The sequence below is a fragment of the Scyliorhinus torazame genome, chromosome 8 (assembly GCF_047496885.1).
Source record: "Scyliorhinus torazame isolate Kashiwa2021f chromosome 8, sScyTor2.1, whole genome shotgun sequence".
NCBI lineage: Eukaryota > Metazoa > Chordata > Chondrichthyes > Carcharhiniformes > Scyliorhinidae > Scyliorhinus > Scyliorhinus torazame.
In genome coordinates, this window is record NC_092714.1 from 180,330,591 (window position 1) to 180,349,092 (window position 18,502).

Here is an 18,502-nt window from a genome sequence, read left to right on the forward strand (position 1 = left end):
CTGACACACATGTTCAATTTGTTTTAGATTTTAATGGGCTCCCAGGAAGTTCTAAAACCAAAAGAGAGTGTCAGCTACCCAAAAGAGCTCAGTGCAGAATTAATTTAAACACTGGACTGTCTGATGATGTCGGTCAGGAGTGTCTAGACTTGCCTTAGGTTAAGGCTGTGAAGCCTCATGAGCCACATTCAATGCTACCTTCATGCTAGTAAGCCAGAGACCCAGGGTAATGCTCTCGGGACCTGGGTTCGAACCACATCAGGGCAGTTGATGGAATCTGAATTCAATGAAAATCTGGAATTAAAAGTCTAATCATAGAATCACTATAGCGCAGAAGGAGGCCATTCAGCCCATCGAGTCTGCACCGATCCTTCGAGGGATCACCCTACCTAGGCCCAATCCCACCCTAAGGGGCAATTTAGCATGGCCAATCCACCTAACCTGCACATCTTCGGACTGTGGGAGGAAACCGGAGCGCCCGGAGGAAACCCACGCAGAGACGGGGAGAATGTGCAAACTGCACGGAGACAGTCACCCGAGGCCAGAACCGAACCCGGGTCCCTGGCGCTGTGAGGCAGCAGTGCTAACCACTGTGCCACTGTGCTGCCCTTAAGGAAATATGATGGCCATGAACCATTGTCAATTGTTGTAAAAACCTATCTGGTTCACGAATGCCCTTTAGGGAAGGAATCTGCCGTCCTTACCTGGTCTGGTCTACATGTGACTCCAAACCCACAGCAATGTGGTTGGCTCTTAAATGCCCTCAGGGATGGGCAATAAATGCTGGGCCAGCCAGTGATGCCCACATCCCATGAACAAATAAAGAAAAATAAAATTTTTATTCAGGTTTTACCTGGGTATCAGTTTCTACAAACGTATTATCTCTCTTAAAATTCAAAAAACAAGTATGAAATATGAAGACAAATGGAACTAAGCTCCTGTTCCTTGTGGTTGTCATGGACACATCCCCTTTTCAGATAATACCCAATAATGTTTTACACTGGACCCATCTACAGCCCATTGTGAGCCCAATTCATTCACACATGACAATTTTAAACACAAATTGTACTTTGAAAGTATGTTTAAGGTGTCATGTTTGCCACAAATCATCCAACCAAAAATGTAAATTCTGGAGAATTGCTACCAGTTGCAAATTGGGGCGGTTGTGAACTAATTCCAAGATGGCGGCTTCACCCCAATTAGAGGGACAGAATGTAACACTGTTTTGGGAAGTGGGTGGGTAGCTGAAGTATAATTTTTTTTGTATGCAAGTCGATTGTCAGCTTCTCTGGTGAGGTCTGCATTTATTGCCCATCCCTACATTCCCCATGTGGTGTGAGCTGTCTTCTTGAACCGCTGCAGACCATGTGGTGTAGGTACACGTACAGTGCTGTTAGGGAGAGAGGTCAAGGACTTTGACCCAGCGACAGTGAAACAATGGCAATATATTTCCAAGTCAGGATGGTTGGTAAATGACTTGGAGGGAAACTTGCAGATTGTTCCCGTGCGTCTGCTGCTCTTGTCCTTCGAGATGGTAAAGATAGGTTTGGAAGGTGTTGTCGAAGAAGTAGCATATGGACTGCAGACTCGCGAAGCAGTGCTTCTGCTTGCAGCCTCTGCAATGCATCTGCCCACTGAGCCAACTTAAAAGAGCTAAGTTAAAAGATCATGTCGCTGTGGCCATGCAGCTGGGCCTGTCTGATGAAGGACACTCCTGCTTCAGTAGGCCGTAGGCTGGTGCTGGTAGGTGTGAGACCATGACCAAATGCCTCTCTGAGTGGGATTCTCCCGAGACCATGAGTACCAGTCTCCTGATGATCTTACTGATGTTTTCCTACAGAGGAAAGAGGAATTCGAAAAGCAGGAGAAGGAAAAGGAGAGTTTCAAGCAAAACGAGAAAGAGAGAATCAAACCAAAAAGGTTCCTTTTAGAACAACAGGTAACTGCTCTGCTCTTTCTGAGATTATATAAAGTATACTTTCCTTTGGCTAAGTTTGCACCATTCTTGATTTTGAAAAATTGTTCAAGTAAAACAGATGTTTATATTAAAACAATTTATGGCCACTCTGGGCCCTTATTTCCCTTTAGTTTCAGTGTTACATGGCTCGCTAGGGCTAACAGATTTCATGGTGGACATCCATTTTCAGTTCTGGCTGGACCTTTATCAGGCTCTGCTCTCCTCTGTCAAACCTTCCAGAATGCAGGATGCTGCATCTCTCTTCTCCACTGCCTCTGAAGCCCCTCTCTCCTGCCTCCTCCACATGCACTTCCAACAACAAGTTGGAGATGCTCACAAATTCCCTTGTCACGAGGATTTATTTTTTTAATAAACATTTTATTGAGGTATTTTTGGTATAGAAACTGAAGAGTTGGGTACTCTGATACACAGACGAACCAACACGGTTGCGAATGGCACAACACAGTTTTATTTCAGTCAACTATTAACATAGTAAACTCTGGTACTCAGCACATGGTGAATGTCTGAGTGGCTGGCAATGAGGTCTGTACCCTGAGCCATCTCCTGCTCGAGTGCCCAGGAAGTGTTGTGTTCCCTGTTTTGGACTGTGTATGCTCTTGTCTGTGATTGGCTGTCATGTTGTGTGTGTTGATTGGTCCGTTGATCTGTCCATCATTATGTATGTATGTGCTATGATGTTCACCTGAATATCATGACATCCCCCCTTTTTTTACAAGATTATGTGCCTACGTGGTTATAAATAGAGATGTGTACTGAGTGCAGCTAAATGTGTGTGTGTAATATTTACAGCATGTACATGGGGCTTAACTATATACAAGGGGCGATGTCGGGTGTGACATAATAACGAGGTTGTACCATAAACAAAGAACGGGGAAATGTTGAACGATAAAACAAATTCCTGTAACGATAAGAACATAAACATATTAACACAGTGGTTGCATGAGTTCAATGTATAAACAGTCTCATAAGTCCAGTCTAGTAGGTGGGCGACGAATTTGGGTTGACCGTCAGGGTGGCACACCATTCATCACCCGGATTGATCGTGTTAACTCGGTTCCCATCAATGACAGCAACACGGAAGGCGTCTCGGTCATCTGTGTCACCGGTCTGGATGTCGTCTGGGCACGATTCGTAATGGGGAGGCTGAATGGTCCGCAAGTCCCTGCGAGGTTGTCGGAGTTGTGGAAGATTGACAGGTTGAGCTGCTCGACAGTAAGCAGCGTAGTGGCCCACCTTGCCACAGCGGAGGCATTGTCGGGTTCTTGCGGGACATTGCTGCTTTAAATGTGCAGCTCCACAGTTGCCGCACGTCGTGACGTCATGGCGTTCGTTGCACCACTGGGCATGCGCAGTTCGGTCTTGCGTTGAGCGCGCCTGCGCATCGCGTCCCTCAATGTTGCTGTAGGTTTTAGCGCGCACAAGCGCGGGAGGCCTCGAACAGCGCGTGAAATGGCCACCCTCGTCCGGGTTGCGGGCCAGGAGGAACTCGATCGCCTGGACCCGTTCGGCCTCGTGGGGCACCTGGCTCGCCGATCCGGCCGCGTAGGCCCCCCGCCGTGCCGATTCGGTCGCCTGAAATTGGGCATAGCGGCTAGTCGCGTTTTCGTGCAGGACACAGGCTTCGATTGTGGAGGCTAAGGTGAGGCCTTTTATTTTTAAAAGCTGCTGGCGTAGGGTGCCCGAGGCGACCCCAAAAACGATCTGGTCCCGAATCATGGAATCTGAGGTGCTGTCGTAACCGCAGGACTGCGCGAGGATACGGAGATGCGTAAGGAATGACTGAAAGAGCTCATCCTTACCTTGCAGGCGCTGCTGGAAGAGATACCTCTCGAAGCTCTCGTTGACCTCGACGTTGAAGTGTTGGTCGAGCTTGAGAAGGACCGTCTTGTATTTGGATTTGTCCTCGCGTTCCGCGAACACCAGGGGTTTGTAGACATGGATGGCGTGCTGACCTGTGGTGGTGATGAGGATGGCGATCTTTCTGGTGTCCGAGGCGCTCACTTTTCCGTTGGCTTCCAGAAAGAGCTGGAAGCGCTGTTTGAACAGCTTCCAATTGACGCCGAGGTTCCCAGCGACTTGCAACGGCTGCGGTGTGTTGACGGTGTCCATGGCGCAGGATGGCAGATTTGTGGGTAGGTATCAAATCATTCCTGGTATCATGAAGTGTTGGGTACTCTGATACACAGACGAACCAACACGGTTGCGAATGGTACAACGCAGTCTTATTTCAATCAACTATTAACAGAGTAAACTCTGGTACTCAGCACATGGTGAATGTCTGAGTGGCTGGCAATGAGGTCTGTGCCCTGAGCCGTCTCCTGCTCGAGTGCCCAGGAAGTGTTGTGTTCCCTGTTTTGCACTGTGTATGCTCTTGCCTGTGATTGGCTGTCATGTTGTGTGTGTTGATTGGTCCGTTGATCTGTCCATCATTATGTATGTATGTATGTGCTATGATGTTCACCTGAATATCATGACAGAAACAACAACAAAATAGACAAGATACATGAAACCATAAACATAGTGCAAAAACCGTTTGACCTTTCGTACAGGTCCCACCCTTATTAACCCCCTATTCTAACCTAAACTCCCCCCCCCCCCCCCCCCTCCCCTCCGTCAGCTGACGATTAATTTTCCGCAAGGAAGTTGCCGAACGGTTGCCACCACCGGGTGAACCCTAACAGTGACCCTTCCAAGGCGAACTTAATTTTCTCCATACAGAGAAAGCTAGCCATGTCCGATAGCCAGGTCTCCGACTTTGGGTCCCTCCATAAGACCATAAGACATAGGAGCGGAAGTAAGGCCATTCGGCCCATTGAGTCCACTCCACCATTCAATCATGGCTGATTTCAACTCCATTTACCCGCCCTCTCTCCATAGCCCTTAATTCCTCGAGAAATCAAGAATTTATCAACTTCTGTCTTAAAGACACTCAACGTCCCGGCCTCCACCGCCCTCTGTGGCAATGAATTCCACAGACCCACCACTCTCTGGCTGAAGAAATTTCTCCTAATCTCTGTTCTAAAGTGACTCCCTTTTATTCTAAGGCTGTGCCCCCGGGTCCTAGTCTCCCCTGCTAATGGAAACAACTTCCCTACATCCACCCTATCTAAGCCATTCATTATCTTGTAAGTTTCTATTAGATCTCCCCTCAACCTCCTAAACTCCAATGAATATAATCCCAGGATCCTCAGACGTTCATCGTACGTTAGGCCTACCATTCCTGGGATCATCCGTGTGAATCTCCGCTGGACCCGCTCCAGTGCCAGTATGTCCTTCCTGAGGTGTGGGGCCCAAAATTGCTCACAGTATTCTAAATGGGGCCTAACTAATGCTTTATAAAGCTTCAGAAGTACATCCCTGCTTTTATATTCCAAGCCTCTTGAGATGAATGACAACATTGCATTTGCTTTCTTAATTACGGACTCAACCTGCAAGTTTACCTTGAGAGAATCCTGGACTAGGACTCCCAAGTCCCTTTGCACTTCAGCATTATGAATTTTGTCACCGTTTAGAAAATAGTCCACGCATCTATTCTTTTTTCCAAAGTGCAAGACTTCGCACTTGCCCACGTTGAATTTCATCAGCCATTTCTTGGACCACTCTCCTAAACTGTCTAAATCTTTCTGCAGCCTCCCCACCTCCTCCATACTACCTGTCCCTCCACCTATCTTTGTATCATCGGCAAACTTAGCCAGAATGCCCCCAGTCCCGTCATCTAGATCGTTAATATATAAAGAGAACAGGTGTGGCCCCAACACTGAACCCTGCGGGACACCACTCGTCACCGGTTGCCATTCCGAAAAAGAACCTTTTATCCCAACTCTCTGCCTTCTGCCTGACAGCCAATCGTCAATCCATGTTAGTACCTTGCCTCGAATACCATGGGCCCTTATTTTACTCAGCAGTCTCCCGTGAGGCACCTTATCAAAGGCCTTTTGGAAGTCAAGATAGATAACATCCATTGGCTCTCCTTGGTCTAACCTATTTGTTATCTCTTCAAAGAACTCTAACAGGTTTGTCAGGCACGACCTCCCCTTACTAAATCCATGCTGACTTGTCCTAATCCGACCCTGCACTTCCAAGAATTTAGAAATCTCATCCTTAACAATGGATTCTAGAATCTTGCCAACAACCGAGGTTAGGCTAATTGGCCTATAATTTTCCATCTTTTTCCTTGTTCCCTTCTTGAACAGGGGGGTTACAACTGCGATTTTCCAATCCTCTGGGACTTTCCCTGACTCCAGTGACTTTTGAAAGATCATAAATAACGGTCCCACTATTTCTTCAGCTATCTCCTTTAGAACTCTAGGATGTAGCCCATCTGGGCCCGGAGATTTATCAATTTTTAGACCTCTTAGTTTCTCTAGCACTTTCTCCTTTGTGATGGCTACCATATTCAACTCTGCCCCCTGACTCTCCGGAATTGTTGGGATATTACTCATGTCTTCTACTGTGAAGACTGACGCAAAGTACTTATTCAGTTCCTCAGCTATTTCCTTGTCTCCCATCACAAAATTACCAGCGTTATTTTGGAGCGGCCCAATGTCAACTTTTGCCTCCCGTTTGTTTTTAATGTATTTAAAGAAACTTTTACTATCATTCCTAATGTTACTGGCTAGCCTACCTTCAAATTTGATCCTCTCTTTCCTTATCTCTCTCTTTGTTATCCTCTGTTTGTTTTTGTAGCCTTCCCAATCTTCTGACTTCCCACTACTCTTTGCCACATTATAGGCTTTCTCTTTTGCTTTGATGCATTCCCTAACTTCCTTTGTCAGCCATGGCTGCCTAATCCCCCCTCAGATAACCTTTCTTTTCTTTGGGATGAACCTCTGTCCTGTGTCCTCAATAACTCCCAGAAACTCCTGCCATTGCTGTTCTACTGTCTTTCCCACTAGGCTCTGCTCCTAGTCGATTTTTGTCAGTTCCTCCCTCATGCCCCTGTAGTTACCTTTATTTAACTGTAACACCTTTACATCTGATTCTACCTTCTTTCTCTCAAATTGGAGATTGAATTCGACCATATTATGATCACTGCCTCCTAAGTGCTCCCTTACTTTAAGATCTTTAATCAAGTCTGGCTCATTACATAACACTAAGTCCAGAATGGCCTGTTCCCTCTTGGGCTCCATCACAAGCTGTTCCAAAAAGCCCTCCTTTCAACATTCAATGAATTCCCTTTCCTTGGGTCCACTGGCAGTATTTTTTACCCAGTCCATCTGCATATTAAAGTCCCCCATGATCACTGTGACCTTGCCTTTCTGACATGCACTTTCTATTTTGTGGTGCATTTTGTGACCCTGGTGCTGACCACTGTTAGGAGGCCTGTACATAACTCCCATTATGGTTTTTTTGCCTTTGTGGTTCCTCAACTCTACCTACACAGACTCCACATCATCTGACCCTATGTCGTTTAGTGCTATTGATTTAATTTCATTCCTAATTAACAAGGCAACCCCGCCCCCTCTGCCCACCTCTCTGTCTTTTCGATAGGTTGTGAATCCCTGGATGTTTAAATGCCAGTCCTGAACCCCCTGCAACCATGTCTCTGTGATGCCTACCACATCATACCTACCAGTCACAATCTGGGCCACAAGCTCATCTACCTTGTTCCGTACACTGCGCGCATTTAAATATAGCACCTTTAATTCTCTATTGACCGTCCCTTTTTGTTTTCTTAGTGTGGTGGACCTTGGTTTACTGAGCCTTTCCATACACTGTGTCATATTTTGTGGGATGGGGACAATCGTAACCACTCTTGAGTTTTGTCTGTTCGTGTTTTTTTGTATTCCTAAGCAGCTACGCTCCCCGCTGATTACTTCACCTCTTGGTTCCCTGACTTTCCCTTCCCCCCCAATCTTTAGTTCAAAGTCCTATTGACCACCCTTCATGCTAATAGTATCCATCTCTGGGCTACCAGGGAAGCAAAGGCCAGAACGTCTGCCTCTTTCTCCTCCTGGATTCCCGGATCTTCTGACACCCCGAAAATCGCCACCTCTGGGCCCTGCGCCGCCCTTGTTTTTAACACCGTGGACATGACGTCCGCAAACCCCAGCCAAAATCCCCGACCTTGTCGCGAGGATTAAGGCTATTTCTTCATCTGCCCCTGTTTCTTCCCACCTGCACCTTCCCACCCGTACTCCCTCTCTCTCCCTCAGCAGCCACGACGCCGGTTTCACGATCTTTAAAAGCACAAGTGAACCGCGCCGTCAGGAATTCGGCCCATCGGTGGTGGAGCATCGCGGAGGCCCTGGAGAATACTGGGTCGGGCCCACTAATCATAAGCAAACGGTGATTACTGTACGTGCGTTCCAGACCGCATTGATGTAGCTGTCGAGGTGACGGAGAATTGTCATTTGCCGTCAATTCGACGCCTGCCACGATTTTGCCGTTGGAACCCATTCTCCACTCAATTGCGTTTCCTGATTTCAGAATCAGCTAACAGAGATTCCTGCCCCACATTTTTCTCTTGTTTCCACACAAAGCATTACTGTGCCCCTCTTCATCTGACACCATCCTTTTATTCCTTTCTCCATCTTTCTGTATCCACCTTTCCCTGAAATGTATCTATGCTATTCACTTCAACTGTGCCATATTGCTGCCACTTCCACATTCTAAGCACCGAGTAAGAGGTTAGAATTCCCTCTTGGATTTATTAGTGACTAAAGTAAATAAAGTCGCCATAGTCCCAGATGACCAAAGGCTGCTTTCCCCTTCGAGAGGGAGAGCTGACTGGTGGTGACTTAACCTGAGGATCACCGTACCTCAGGCAAGGGACAATGTTGAGAAGACAGGGCCTTAATGAATAAGCTCAGGCGGTACAGGAATTGAACCCATGCTGGTGGCCTCGCTTGGCACCATGAACCAGCTGTCTAGCCAACTGAGCTAAACTGGTGACCATCTGGTATTGGTGAATCCTGTTTCTGGACTTGCCCGCAAGTAAAAGCAGCTTCTCTGTCTCTAACAAAATCTTTCATAATGTTAAAGATGAGGTCATCTTCAGTCTTCTCTTTTCCAGAGAGAAGAGCCCTAGCTCCTTCAACTTTTCCTCAGAAGTATGTCCCGTGTTCTGATTGTCATAATATCCACTCATGTATATAATGAGATGCAGACAGGCAGTGATTGACACACAGGATAACCAATGATCACACACGACACATAACAACCAATCACCAGACAGGACACCACCACTATAAAGCACACGGGGCATTAAGACTCTCTCTCTCTCTACAGGACACAGCTACTGAGATAGTAAGAGTGCACAAGCCAGTGAGCACTATCACCATGAGGGAGAGAGTTAGTCTGGTCAAGCCAGTAGGAGGTTATCAGTTAGATTGACAGAGTGTCAACTCACAGCAGACTATGTACAGCAATCAGGAAGTTCAATAAAACAGTGTTGGATCATCTCCTGTGTCAGAAGCCTGTTTCTAGTTTCAGAGCATCCAGTTGCAGTCAACGTTGAACCAACTTACTTAATACATCACTGATCTCGTAAATGCTTCTTGCACCTTCTCCAGCACCTCTATATTCTTTTGGTAAAATGGAGATCAGAACTCTGCACAGAATTACATTTGTGATTTAACCATGTTTCTTTACAAGTTTAACATAACTTCTCTGCTTTTCATTTCAATCCCTCTACAAATGAAACCCAGTAGTTTTTTAATGGCTTTATTAACCTGTGTATTTGTGACCCCAGTGTATCTGCGCGTCTACCCCATTTAGGCACTTGCTTTCTAAAGAGTATGTGGATTTTTCTCAAGAGTATGTGTATTGTTCTTCCAAAAACGTACCACCTCACGCTTAACTATATTGCAGAATCGCAGAATTGTCACAGTGCAGAAGGAGGCCATTTGGTTCTTCCTATCGGCACCTGCTCTCCAAATGAGCAACTAAGCCAATGTCATTCCCCCGCCTTCTCCCAGTAACCCTGCACAATCTTGCCTCCTGTGCTGCCCTAGAACCGTAATGCATTCAACCCAAGATGGCGGCTGTCGTTTTTCTTTGTGAAGAATCCAGCACGAGTTTGTAGAGTCAAACAAAAAGTAACTTTATTTATCACAATATGTACCACTGGCCAGCTCTATCGATACAGCTGCAACTGCTAGTGATTGCCGCCCCCCCCAAACACTCATTGGGGGGAGCTCATATTCCACAAGAACCATGAGGTAACCAAACTCACCATTAACAGGTCAAGGCAGTGGGCGACCGACGGGGTTGCCTGACCGGACCGCCTGCCTCTCCTCCGCGGCTTTACTCAAGGCAAGGTGTCCCTGGTGAGGGAGAATGTGGTGTCCACAGGCACTCTCGAGGCCTTCTGTGCCCTGCAGGCACCGCTTGGGTTGGATTGCTTTATCAACTCCTCTTTTTACATTATGATATAATGTTTTTTTTAAAATGGATTTTATTACAAACATGCATCAAAACAGGTTGCAGCAAATAAACACCCCGGGAAACATACTTCCCAACAATCAACTATACAATCTGTACAGATTTTCCCACTTTTTCATCCCCCCCTCCCCCCACGACGAACACCCCCTCAAACACGGTCACAAACATCCCCCACCTTTTCGCAAACTCCCCTGCTGAGCCCGTTAATCATACTTTATCTTCTCTAACCGCAGGAAGTCGTACAGGTCACCCAACCAAGCCACTACCCCGGTGGTGATGCCGACCGCCACTCCAGCAAAATTCGCACCTTATGATTTAATGTTAAGTTTCCGTTCTGTTTTGTGTTATTTTTGGGCAGTGCCCCTACCAGGAGAGGCCCCTTTTAATTTGTCCCTGAGTTAATTTCCTTTATTATATTGTTTTAGATTGGACCATAAAATACCATGGGGTAACCAATTGTCCCCAGCCAATAGGATCCAGGCAGGTCATAAAAGGTTTCCTGCACTTGTAGCTGTTTTGGCAGATTTTTGAATGGGCGGAGCTGCCACTTTTGGGCATACCCAACTAACAGACTCGTCTGAAGCCTCGTTAACTTGACCAATTATTTGAAGGGGTGGGGGGAGGGTGAAAAAGGAGAAAAATCTGTACAGATTGTATAGTTGATTGCACACCCATTCTTCCCTTAGTGGTCATCTCCAAATCCTCACATTTTCATTGTTGACTATAGAATACATCAATATTTCTTTTGTTAATTTAATTGATATCATTTTTCCTTTTTGCCTTCCTTCCATAGAAGGAAGTACTACCGTAGAATTTACAGTGCAGAAGGAGCCCATTCAGCCCATCGAGTCTGCACCGGCCCTTGGAAAGAGCACCCTACTTAAACCCATGCCTCCACCCTATCCCCGTACCCAGTAACTCCACCTATCCTTTTTGGACACGAGGGACAATTTATCATGGCCAATCCATCTAACCTGCACATCTTTGGACTGTGGGGGGAAACCGGAGCACCCGGAGGAAACCCACGCACACACGGGGAGAACGTGCAGACTCCGCACAGACAGTGACCCAAGCCAGGAATCGAACCTGGGACCCTGGAGCTGTAATTTTCTCTTTTGGGTCAGGACATCAGGGTGAAATGGGAGTGCTGATCCCGGACTGTGCCAGAAGCAGTAATCCAGCATTGAATCTGGCTGGATTAGCCATTTATTGGCCAGGGAGAGCATTAACTGTCTGGTAATGGGCTCTCGAGACTCATCAACAGCCTCTTGGTCCAAGGTAGGAAACTGGCAAAGGGAGAGAGAGAGAGGTTGTGTTTTCAGGTCGAACGTCAGAGATGTGAGCTGCAAATTCAGGCTGCAAATGCCTGTGGATTTTGAGGGAATGCTGCACTGTTGAAGGTCTTTTGGATGAGACAAGGCCTCGTCTACCCTCTCAAGTGATGCCGATGATCCTGAAGCACTATTCAGGAAGAGCAGTGGAGTTGTGCCCGGGAGTTGGTAGCACACTGGCTTCAGCGCCACAAGGTTCTGGGTTCGAGTCTTGCTTCAGGATTTGGGCACAAAAATCGAGGGAGCACTGAGGGAGTGCTGCATTGCTGGAGTCTCTCAGATGAGATGAAATGGCCTGCCCGGGTGTGTCTGAAACAAATCCCATGTCATTATTTTGAAGAAGATCAGGGCTGTCCCAACCAATAATTATCCCTCAATCAAACAACTAAAACAGATTATCTGATCTTTATCACATTGCTGGATGTGAGAGTTAGCTGTGTGCAAATTGGCTGCAGTGTTTATTTACCTCGCAACAGTGACTACACTGTTCATTGGTTGCAAAGCACTTTGAGATGTCCTGTGGTTATCGAAAAGTGATATGTAAATGCAAGTCTTTCTTTCTTTTCCTTCATTGCTGTTTGTGAGAGTTTGCCGTGTGCCAGTTTAATACATTACAACAGTGAGAAACCTTCAAAAGTATCTTGTTGGCCGCACAGCAGTTTGAGATGTCCTTAACTTAATTTTGCTCTTGTCCAGATTCGAAAATCAGGCAACGGCAGCACTAAAGTGAGTCCGAAGGAGACCCAACCCTCGACCGCCAGCTTTGAACAATGCAAAATGTTCTTCACCGCCCTGCAAAAGGCCATCATCTCGTTCACCGACAACATTGACGCAAACCAGTCCGGGGATGTTTTAATCAAAAGCAGCAAGGTGGTGATAATGATCGGCCAGAAACTGGTGGATATGCTGTACCGGGAGACAGGGCAGAAGGCGGTTCACAAAGAGGTGGTCAGTAGGAGCAACCAGTTTTGTGGAAGGATGAAAGAGTTTGCCGTGGCAACTAAGAATGCTGTGATGCAGCCAAACCCAATGGCCTTGCAAGAGATGAAGGATCAGATGGCAGAGCTATCCCAACAGGCAGAGCAGCTCAGGCTCCTACTAGAACAGGCCACTGCCTCCTAGGGGAGCAGAAAGCTGATGAAATGGGAGATCTATTTCTTCTTGCAACTAAAATTCACTTTAAGAAAGATATTTGCAGTTGTCTAGGTAATCCGTCTTTATCTCTTTGCCATTTGAGTTCAGCCAGTTTTATATTTGAGAAGGTCATGGTAAGGTCAACTGGGATCGAGATGTAAGAATAAACATGTCTGCCCCCTTTTACCCAATAACACGCTGACCTCGGAGAGAAGCTACAAGTTGGATTTTCAACCAATTAGCACTTTGTTTCTGTGCATTAGTGTTAAAGAGATTTGCCACATTGTTCAGTTTAGTTGAATGATGAAATAGCCAGTATTTATTAAAGGGGGTAGATATTGTGTAAGAGGCACTTCATTGCTGGGGCATCTCCATTGCACATCACTTATGTGTAATTCATCATAAACCTGCAGTATCAGAATTCAGATACATCCCCTCTTCTCACACCACCAATGTTTGAGTTTGGACTGTTTAATAGTCCTATAAAAGCTAAGGTTAGCCGAAAAAGAACAGCTTTATCAAAGTTTTAAAAACCAATAATAAATGTTGCGAGCAAACTGCAGTCTCAGTGCTTTGACCCACAGAAGCGAAATCTACACTGGGGAATATCTCAAAATTAGAGTTACAAAGTGGTGTAAAATACAGAAGCAGGGGTTCTTATCCAGGGTTACCCACTTCCAAGGGGTCCATCAAAAATAACCAGAGAATGCATTTTTAAAAATTGATTTGAGGACAGAGCAGTGAGAATTGGAGCTGGGGCAAGCAGCGGGTGACATGCATTGTTAGTCGAGAGATGGAGAGATGGCGTCTAATAGGACGGAGTCAGAACTGGGCCTTCCCTGTGTTTGTACAGGCTTTGGTGGCAATGTGGTGAGAGAGAGATAACAGCAACTCAGCCTGCATGTGAGGTGACAGCAATTGGTGTTCGAAGGTAGTGTGTGGAGGGATCTATGTCAGAGACAAGCTGTGACTTCAAGCTTCATTTTTTGTTTCCATGTTTTTTTTTTTATAAATGTTTTATTGAAAATTTTTTCCCAAACAACAATTTTTCCCCTCTTACAAAGCAAACGCAACAATAACAATACAGAAATTTTAAACAGTACACAAGTAACAAAACCCCTTTATCTTTGACCTAAACTAAACCCCCCCTCCCCCCCCCCCCCCTCCCCCTGGGTTGCTGCTGCTGGTCATCTGTCTTCCCTCTAACGTTCCCCTAGGTAGTCGAGAAATGGCTGCCACCGCCTGGTGAACCCTTGAGCCGATCCTCTCAGGGCAAACTTTATCTGCTCCAGTTTAATGAACCCCGCCATATCATTTACCCAGGCCTCCAGTCCGGGGGGTTTCGCCTCCTTCCACATGAGTAGGATCCTGCGCCGGGCTACTAGGGACGCAAAGGCCACAACGTCGGCCTCTTTCGCCTCCTGCACTCCCGGCTCTTCCGCAACTCCAAATAGAGCTAACCCCCAGCCTGGTTTGACCCGGGCCTTCACCACCCGCGAAATCACTCCCGTCACTCCCTTCCAATACCCTTCCAGTGCCGGGCATGCCCAAAACATATGTGCGTGGTTTGCCGGGTTCCCGCCACACCTCCCACATTTGTCCTCCACTCCAAAGAACCTGCTCAATCTTGCTCCCGTTATGTGTGCTCTATGTAGCACCTTAAATTGAATCAGGCTAAGCCTGGCGCATGAGGAAGAGGAATTTACCCTGCTTAGGGCATCAGCCCACATACCCTCCTCTATCTCCTCCCCTAGTTCTTCTTCCCACTTTCCTTTTAGTTCGCCCACCGACTCCTCCCCCTCTTCCCTCATCTCTCGGTAAATCTCTGACACCTTGCCCTCTCCGACCCACACCCCTGAAAGCACCCTGTCCTGTATCCCCTGTGTCGGGAGCAATGGAAATTCCCTCACCTGTTGTCTAGTAAATGCCCTCACCTGCATATATCTCAAGAAATTTCCCCGGGGCAACTTATACTTTTCCTCCAATGCTCCCAAGCTCGCAAAAGTCCCATCTATAAATAAATCTCCCACCCTCCTAATTCCCAACTGGAACCAGCTCTGAAATCCTCCATCCATTCTTCCTGGGGCGAACCTATGGTTGTTCCTGATTGGGGACCCCACCAGGGCTCCCCGCACCCCTCTCTGTCGCCTCCACTGTCCCCAGATATTTAATGTTGCCGCCACCACCGGGTTCGTGGTAAACTTTTTAGGTGAGATCGGTAGCGGCGCCGTCACCAGCGCCTCTAAACTCGTCCCTTTACAGGACTTTCTCTCCAGTCTTTCCCACGCCGCTCCCTCACCCTCCATCATCCATTTACGTATCATTGCCACATTGGCGGCCCAATAGTAATCGCCCAAGTTCGGTAGTGCCAATCCTCCTCTGTCCCTACTACGCTGAAGGAACCCCCTCCTTACTCTCGGAACTTTCCCTGCCCACACGAAGCTCGTGATGCTCCTGTCTATTTTATTAAAAAAGGTCTTAGTGATTAGGATAGGGAGACATTGAAATACAAATAAGAACCTCGGGAGGACCATCATCTTAATTGCTTGCACCCTGCCCGCCAGCGATAGAGGCTGCATGTCCCACCTCTTGAAGTCCTCCTCCATTTGTTCTACCAACCGTGTCAGATTAAGTCTGTGCAAGGTTCCCCAGCTCCTAGCGATCTGAATCCCCAGGTATCGGAAGTTTCTTTCCACTTTCCTTAGAGGCAAGCCTTCTATCTCTCTACTCTGGTCCCCTGGATGTATCACAAATAATTCACTCTTCCCCATGTTTAGCCTATACCCCGAGAAATCCCCGAACCCCCTCAAAATTCGCATAACCTCTATCATTCCCCCCGCTGGGTCCGACACGTATAACAATAGGTCATCCGCATATAACGAGACTCGGTGTTCTTCTCCCCCTCTAATCACCCCTCTCCATTTCCTGGAGTCTCTCAACGCCATGGCCAGAGGTTCAATTGCCAACGCGAACAACAATGGAGACAGCGGGCATCCCTGTCTTGTTCCCCTATATAGTCGGAAATACTCCGATCTATGTCGACCTGTAACTACGCTTGCCGTTGGAGCCCCATAAAGAAGTCTAACCCAGCTAATAAACCCGTTCCCAAACCCAAACCTCCTTAACACTTCCCATAAATACTCCCACTCCACCCTATCAAATGCCTTCTCTGCGTCCATTGCCGCCACTATCTCTGCCTCCCCCTCCACTGGGGGCATCATTATCACCCCTAATAGTCGTCGCACGTTAACATTCAGTTGTCTCCCTTTTACGAACCCTGTCTGGTCTTCGTGCACCACCCCCGGGACACAGTCCTCTATCCTCGATGCCAGTACCTTTGCCAACAATTTGGCGTCCACGTTCAACAATGAAATGGGTCTATAGGACCCGCACTGCAACGGATCTTTATCCCTCTTCAAAATTAACGATATCGTCGCCTCCGACATCGTCGGGGGTAGAGTCCCCCCTTTCCTGGCCTCATTGAACGTCCTCACCATCAACGGGGCCAACAAGTCCACATATTTTCTGTAATACTCCACCGGGAACCCGTCTGGTCCTGGGGCCTTCCCTGTTTGCATGCTTCCCAGTCCCTTAATAACCTCGTCCACCCCAATCGGTGCCCCCAGGCCTACCACCCCCCGCTCCTCCACTTTCGGGAACCTCAATTGGTCCAGGAACTGCCGCATCCCCTCCTCTCCCTCTGGGGGTTGAGACCTATACAGTTCCTCATAGAAGGTCTTGAACACCTCATTTATCTTTCCTGCCCTTCGCACCGTGTCTCCCCTTTCGTCTCTAATTCCTCCTATTTCCCTCGCTGCTGCCCTCTTTCGCAATTGATGAGCCAACAGGCGACTCGCCTTTTCCCCATATTCATACCTCCTCCCCTGTGCCTTCCTCCACAGTACCTCCGCCTTTCTGGTGGTCAGAAGGTCAAATTCCGTCTGGAGTCGTCTCCTCTCCCTGTACAATTCCTCCTCCGGGGTCTCTGCAAATTCCCTATCCACCCTTAAAATCTCCCCCAGTAATCTTTCCCTTTCCTTGGCCTCTGTTTTTTTTGTTTCCATGTTTAAGACATGATTATGTGCATCCAATCAGTTGGCAAAATTTTCCACGCATCCACTTTTTCTTTGCAATTCTGATTTCTCATCAGTTCTACCCTGTCTCTGTGATATCACTCTCCACATCTCCAAATTAAGTTACTCTCTGTTCTGTACTATTGGGAGTTTGAATTGTAATATTTTTACAGTATATGCATTTTTTAAAAATTGCTTGCATAAGGCATAAAGAAGTTGTAATTTGGAAGGAGAATGGTGTGAGGTATCTCTGGGTAGGAGAACGATGTGAGATATCTCTGGATAGGAGAATGATGTGAGAAATCACTGGGTAGGAGAATGGTGTGAGATATCTCTGGGTAGGAGAATGATGTGACATATCTCTGGTTAGGAGAACAAAGTGAGATATCTCTGGGTAGGAGAATGATGCGAGATGTCACTGGGTAGGAGAATGGTGTGAGATATCTCTGGGTAGGGGAACGATGTGAGATATTTCTGGATAGGAGAATGATGAGAGATATCACTGAATAGGAGAATGATGCAAGATATCACTGGGTAGGAGAATGATGTGAGATATCTCTGGGTATGAAAATAAAATGAAAATGAAATTAAAATGAAATAAGAATGATGTGAGATATCTCTGGGTAGGAGAATGATGCGATATATTACTGGGTAGTAGAATGATGTGAGATATCTCTGGGTAGGAGAATGATGTGAGATATCTCTGGGTAGGAGAACAATGCAAAATCTCTGGGTAGGAGAATGATGTGAGATATCTCTGGGTAGGAGAATTATGTGAGATTTCTCTGGGTAGGAGAATGATGTGAGATATCTCTGGGTAGGAGAATGATGTGAGATATCTCTGGGTAGGAGAATGATGTGAGATATCTCTGGGTAGGAGAATGATGTGAGATATCACTGGGTAGGAGAATGATGCGCGATATTACTGGGTAGGAGAATGATGTGAGATATCTCTGGGTAGGAGAATGATGTGAGATATCTCTGGGTAGGAGAACAATGCGAGATATCACTGGGTAGTAGAATGATGTGAGATATCACTGGGTAGGAGAACGATGTGCGATATCTCTGGGTAGAAGAACAATGTGATATCTCTAGGTAGGAGAACGATGTGAGATATCTCTGTGTAGGAGAATGATGTGAGATATCTCTGGGTAGGAGAATGACGTGAGATATCTCTGGGTAGGAGAATGATGTGAGATATCTCTGGGAATGAAAATGAAATGAAAATGAATGAAAATGAAAAATGAAATGAAAATGAAAATGAAATAAGAATGATGTGAGATATCTCTGGGTAGGAGAACGATGCGAGATATCTCTGGGTAGGAGAATTATGTGAGATATCTCTGGGTAGGAGAATTATGTGAGATATCGCTGGGTAGGAGAATGATGTGAGATATCTCTGGGTAGGAGAATGATGTGAGATATCTCTGGGTAGGAGAATGATGTGAGATATAACTGGGTAGGAGAATGATGCGCGATATTACTGGGTAGTAGAATGATGTGAGATATCTCTGGGTAGGAGAATGATGTGAGATATCTCTGGGTAGGAGAACAATGCGAGATATCACTGGGTAGGAGAATGATGTGAGATATCACTGGGT

General features: G+C 46.7%; 2 protein-coding genes across 3 annotated transcripts in view; one reads left to right on the forward strand and one right to left on the reverse strand.

Moving 5' to 3' along the window:
* The window catches only part of LOC140428290 (cas scaffolding protein family member 4-like), a 132,856-nt gene extending 119,471 nt beyond the window's left edge, over positions 1–13,385 (forward strand). For both annotated transcript variants that reach the window (XM_072514601.1, XM_072514602.1), the window contains exons 6-7: positions 1,841–1,939; positions 12,391–13,385. In XM_072514601.1, the coding sequence (XP_072370702.1) occupies positions 1,841–1,939; positions 12,391–12,816 (525 nt within the window). In that variant the 3' untranslated portion in view covers positions 12,817–13,385. The remainder of the gene's footprint in view (positions 1–1,840; positions 1,940–12,390) is intronic.
* LOC140428291 (AP-1 complex subunit gamma-1-like) overlaps positions 11,274–18,502 on the reverse strand; it is a 263,950-nt gene continuing 256,721 nt past the window's right edge. Inside the window, exon 23 of the mRNA XM_072514604.1 lies at positions 11,274–12,003. Coding sequence (XP_072370705.1) covers positions 11,971–12,003 — 33 coding nt within the window. The 3' untranslated portion in view covers positions 11,274–11,970. The remainder of the gene's footprint in view (positions 12,004–18,502) is intronic.